Here is a 4,944-nt window from a genome sequence, read left to right on the forward strand (position 1 = left end):
GTTTTCGGAAATGAACTTCCGAACTGTACCAGAAGTTAATTTTTTTTTTGTTTTTTCATTTGTCTCGCATATTAATCGATTTCGATTGTTTACAGAATCATGTCAGACCAGCCAACACGCATCAGACAGGGGAGAGAGTCCCAGACTGCGTCGGCTAGACGCGAGCGGGCGGCGGCGCAGCTGGCGTCGACCCAGGGACGGGGGCAGGGACGGGGACGCCGTGTCCGCGTTCCACAGGACTTGGTGGAGAGTTCATCTGCTTCAGGCTCTAGGAGTAGGCTGGCTCGGGTATCTTCTTCCCGCCAGCGAGAGGAGGAGGATGAGGATGAGGAGGAGGAGGAGGTCATACCGGATGTTGACCCTCCAGTCGGGGAGGAGGAGGAGCAGGAGGAGCAGGAGGTGGATAGCTTTCCGGGAGGGCCTTTTGACACTTCCCTGCTGATTCAATACCAGGATCACGTCGCTCGGCGGATCTGGGAGGGAGAGGTATTTTTTTAACTTAGCCGTTTATTTGTCACCATTTTTTATAATTTTACCGTTTATTTCTCGCTTATTTGTTTTTTTTGTAACAGGAGAGAGAGCCGCTGAAAATGGTGAACCACGCCCGCAAGATTTTCGGTCTGTTTAAACCAGCAGCTGAGTGGTTTAACGACCATGTGCGAGGTTCAGGGCTCAGCGGGCTCTGCATGACGGGGTACACCACCATCAGCACCGGCATGCAGGGGGCATTTGTGGAGCGCTGGCACAAGGAGACGTCCTCTTTCCACTTGCCGGTTGGGGAGATGACGATCACCTTGCATGACGTGCAGTGTCTTCTCCACCTGCCGATTAGGGGGCCGCTGTTGACCCACTCCAAGATCCAGAGGGTGGAGGCCATTGAGTGGATGACGCTCTACTTGGGCATGGAGCACGAGGTTGCTCACTTTGAGTGCGCCACGACATCTGGGCCTCATATCCGGTTCACCACACTGAGCACTTATTTTGAGCACCACCTGGACGCGGCTGCCGAGGCTGAGGGTGAGGGTGACGAGCTGTTCACAGAGTATCACCGCGGCTGCGCTCTCCGGTGCTGGTACATGCATGTGGTAGGCGCTGCATGCTTTGTGGACAAGAGCGCCAGGTACGTCGACGTGACCTACCTCCGCTATTTCATGGACCTGGATACCGTTCACCAGTGGAACTGGGGGGCAGCTACTCTGGCATATCTCTACCAGAAGCTGAATGAGGCCTCCAACTGGAGGACGAGGCAGCTGGTCGGATCCTGCACTCTGCTTACGGTACGTTTGATTTTAACACATTCTCGTATTTATTTTTTTATTTATGTTTCGTATTTATTTTTAATACATTATCGTATTTGTGTTTCAGAGCTGGATCATCTCCTACTTCTCCCGCATCCACGGCTTCCACATCGATCCTGCGTACGTTGACGCCATGCCCAGGGCCGCCAGATACGACCTCCAGAGGGGGAACGATGCGGTGGGACCATACCGCCTGTACCTGGACCGCACGATGCACGACGACGTCACCTGGAGGCCGTTCGCCGACTATGCTCAGGTTGTTCCCTTCGACGGGGTTGCTCTATATTCAGGCTGGTTGGCATGCGGGACCGATATCATGGTCCGGTATCTCCCGGAGCGGTGCATGCGGCAGTTTGGGTTCGTGCAGATCATACCCAGGTCACCCTTCGAGGCTGCTCCTGACACAGTGACCAGAGTGCAGCTCACTGCCATATGGGAGGAGTGGCAGCATCATGTGGTACCGGAGGAGTACCGTCGCATGCGGGTCACCCAGGACTGGCACAGTGTGGAGGGGTACGTCACATGGTTCTACCGGGTGTCCCATCCTCTCTTGAGACCCGACGTTCCCGGCGCTCCTAGGCCAGCACACGAGGAGATCCTGGAGAACCGGCAGGCGGAGGATGACCACGCCATCGATCTCCTTCCGATCTGCCAGCGGATAGAGATGCTTGGGCGGGACGCGTTGCATCGAGGTGTCATTCATCAGGGCGGACCAGAGGCAGTCGCCGTGATGGAGATGATCGTCACTGATGCGGGCCGTGCGGCGGGGTACAGGCGGCAGAGGAGGGCCCAGGGTGAGCGGGTTAGGCACACCCAGTAGTGGTGGGGTTTATTCATTTTTTGATTTTGGATTGTATATTTAGCACACTATTTTTATTTATTTCGGTTTGTATATAATATTTTCATATTAGTATTTTTTTTTTGTTTATTTATCATATTAGTGTTTTCAGTCTATCTATTGTTTATTTTATTTGCCGGTAACGTTTAATTAAAATGCGGTTGCGTTTAAGAAAAAACATTAAAAAAAAACACAGTTTCTGCATAATTCGGAAATGAACTTCCGAATTCACCCCCAATGTTTTCGGATGTTCATCTCCGAACGCACCCCCCATGAGGTGTTTTCGGAGATGAACTTCCGAATCAAGGAAATTTTTTTTAAAAAAAAAGCGCTTCGGAAGTTCATTTCCGAAGCAGGGGTAGTTTGGGAATTTCGCTGGGGGTGACCCCCCATAGGGAGGTGGGTAAAGAAATTTCCAAGAAAATTAATGAATGAATGGATTAAGATGAAGTAATTAATATAATATTAGAATAGTTAACATACTTGTCAATCACTCTCCCTACAATTGAGGCCATTTTCATATGTACAAGAGATGATCGATCCACATTTGAGACAAAGTGAATTCAATTGGCCTTTCTACATGCTAAATTTATTTATTTCATGTACTCGTTTCGTTTGATGCATGATAGATTTGACGTGAATTTGATGTCAATTGATAAATTTATTTATTAATGATGTGATATGATATGTATTATATATAAATGATGAAATGCTCAATGTGAAAATAATTAATTAATTTTTTAGAAAAATAAATTAATTTTCATATTTTTTAATAATAATGTTTATGTTTTGATATTGTGAGCGACGGTAGGTTCACCGTCGTGAAGTTTGATAATTTTTAAGTTAGTGGGCGCGACGGTTGGTTCACCGTCGTGACCTTTGATAAGTTTCTCATGGTGCAGGGCGTGTGTTATTTGGTTTGGTGGACGACGGTTAATGTACCGTCGTAACATATAATTTAGGGCGGTTTTTAAACCGTCGTGAATTGATTTTTAGGGCGGTAGTTGTATAACCGTCGTTATATTTAATATTTTTATAAAAATGTAAGGACGGTTGGTGTTTACCGTCGTGACATACGTCTCTATATTAGAGTTACAACAGTTATCAAGTAACTGTCGTAATTTTTGGGTCGTAAAACTCTAATGAAACTAAAACTACCTAGAATTTGAATTACATTTCATCAAAAATATTGTTTATTATAAAAAGAAGCAAAATAAATTCTTAAATTAAATTAATTAAATATTATTTATTGTAAAAAGAAGCAAAATAAATTCTTAAATTAAGTTAATAAAACATGAAACTAATCAAAACATGATATTGTTACTATTTTATTCTATTTAATTTTAAAACATTCAATTGAGATACTCCATTGCGACGGAGTAGTAAATTTGTATTATATTTTCCTTAAAATCTAAAAATTAATTGTACCTAACTACATCTTTTATTCCCATGAAATGACCAGTTGCAGACTTTATTGCAATGCAATATAGTGGCTGTATCAAGTAACTTGTTTCGCAATTTGAAACCACACACTTTTTTATCAATGCAAAAATGTTGTAGCACACGTGCATCAGAAAATGAACCTTGAGCAACAGTCGTCAGCGAGAACGAAATACCAAGAGTCGTGAAGTAAAAAGTCCTGCTGCAACATATAAATCCGCAGAAGTTGAAAGGTTGTATACGGTTTCCTCGTGTAAACACTAAAAAAAGACGTTTTGACATTGCACAAATTGCCTTCTAGATGAGTTCCAACGTTTTCTTTGATTTAATTATAGCTTTTGTTTTATAGTGTTATTTGGGTACTAAATTTCTTCATAATCGTTTGGCTCTGTTTGCTGGCACATATAAACAATTAATACTTCGGTGAATAATCCGATTCTTCTCTCCTTCGTGCAGTCTATCTGACGCACGCATTTGTCGTTCTATATATAATTATAATGTATCTTGTGGCATGCATACGTAATATATTTATCTATTTTCATAAAGTCCATGCAGATTATTTTTATTGTAATATTCTTATTTTAAAATACTCAAATATATTGTGGGTGACAAAGAACCACGGACAACACCAGTTGTTACTTCTAGAATGCAGAAAAACTGGAAGAACAAAACAACTACACGAGGACGTTAAACTAAATCTCGCGTGCTCTATGCTAGGAGTTAAACTAAATTTTGCCCAGTGTATCTTTGATTTGATTTTCATTTTGAAAAAAGGTATGAACAATTCTAAAAGCTTCTCAAACAATTTTTTGATTTTTGGATTTCTTAGCCAACCACTCACATTCACATTTTTTGTGTTTGGTTGACCTCAAGTAGGGATGCTCAAATTAACCGGTTTAATGGTTTATCCATAACCATATCCATATCCGGTTATTAAAAACCGGTTAATTTTATTTTGGATTTTCAACCAATCCATTTTAAAATTTATTTGGACATCCATAACCAATTAGTTGGATAACCACAACCAAATAAAAGATCCAATATGGCCCAAAGCCCAAAAATCTAATCACGTTCCACGCTTCTCTTCTCCTTTCTATTGATTGAAAACCCAAATCCTAAACACGATTCTATCTTCTCCATTTTTTATCGATTCGGTTTCATCAATTTCTCCATTCTCGATCGATTCGGTTTCATCAATTTCTCCATTCTCGATCGATTCGATTTCATCAATATTGTTTTTGTGCTCTTTTATTCTCAATTTGTAGAAGGAAAGAAGAAATCAACCCAAGTAAATTCATTCATTTCCCACCATCTGCAGCATGTGATAGTTTTGTTTATAATTTAGTGAATGAAATGATTTTTTTTCTT

The 4,944-nt window shown here is 42.0% G+C and overlaps 1 protein-coding gene across 1 annotated transcript; it reads left to right on the forward strand.

Moving 5' to 3' along the window:
- Positions 1 to 455: 455 nt before the first annotated feature.
- On the forward strand, positions 456 to 3,724 carry LOC131658017 (protein MAIN-LIKE 1-like). The gene is made up of 4 exons (XM_058927354.1): positions 456 to 486; positions 573 to 1,277; positions 1,366 to 1,548; positions 3,599 to 3,724. The coding sequence occupies exons 2-4, from the start codon at positions 591 to 593 to the stop codon at positions 3,722 to 3,724; spliced, it is 996 nt and encodes a 331-aa protein (XP_058783337.1). The 5' UTR covers positions 456 to 486; positions 573 to 590.
- The last annotated feature ends 1,220 nt before the right edge of the window (positions 3,725 to 4,944 follow it).

This window comes from Vicia villosa, linkage group LG3, assembly GCF_029867415.1.
Source record: "Vicia villosa cultivar HV-30 ecotype Madison, WI linkage group LG3, Vvil1.0, whole genome shotgun sequence".
Classification (NCBI taxonomy): domain Eukaryota; kingdom Viridiplantae; phylum Streptophyta; class Magnoliopsida; order Fabales; family Fabaceae; genus Vicia; species Vicia villosa.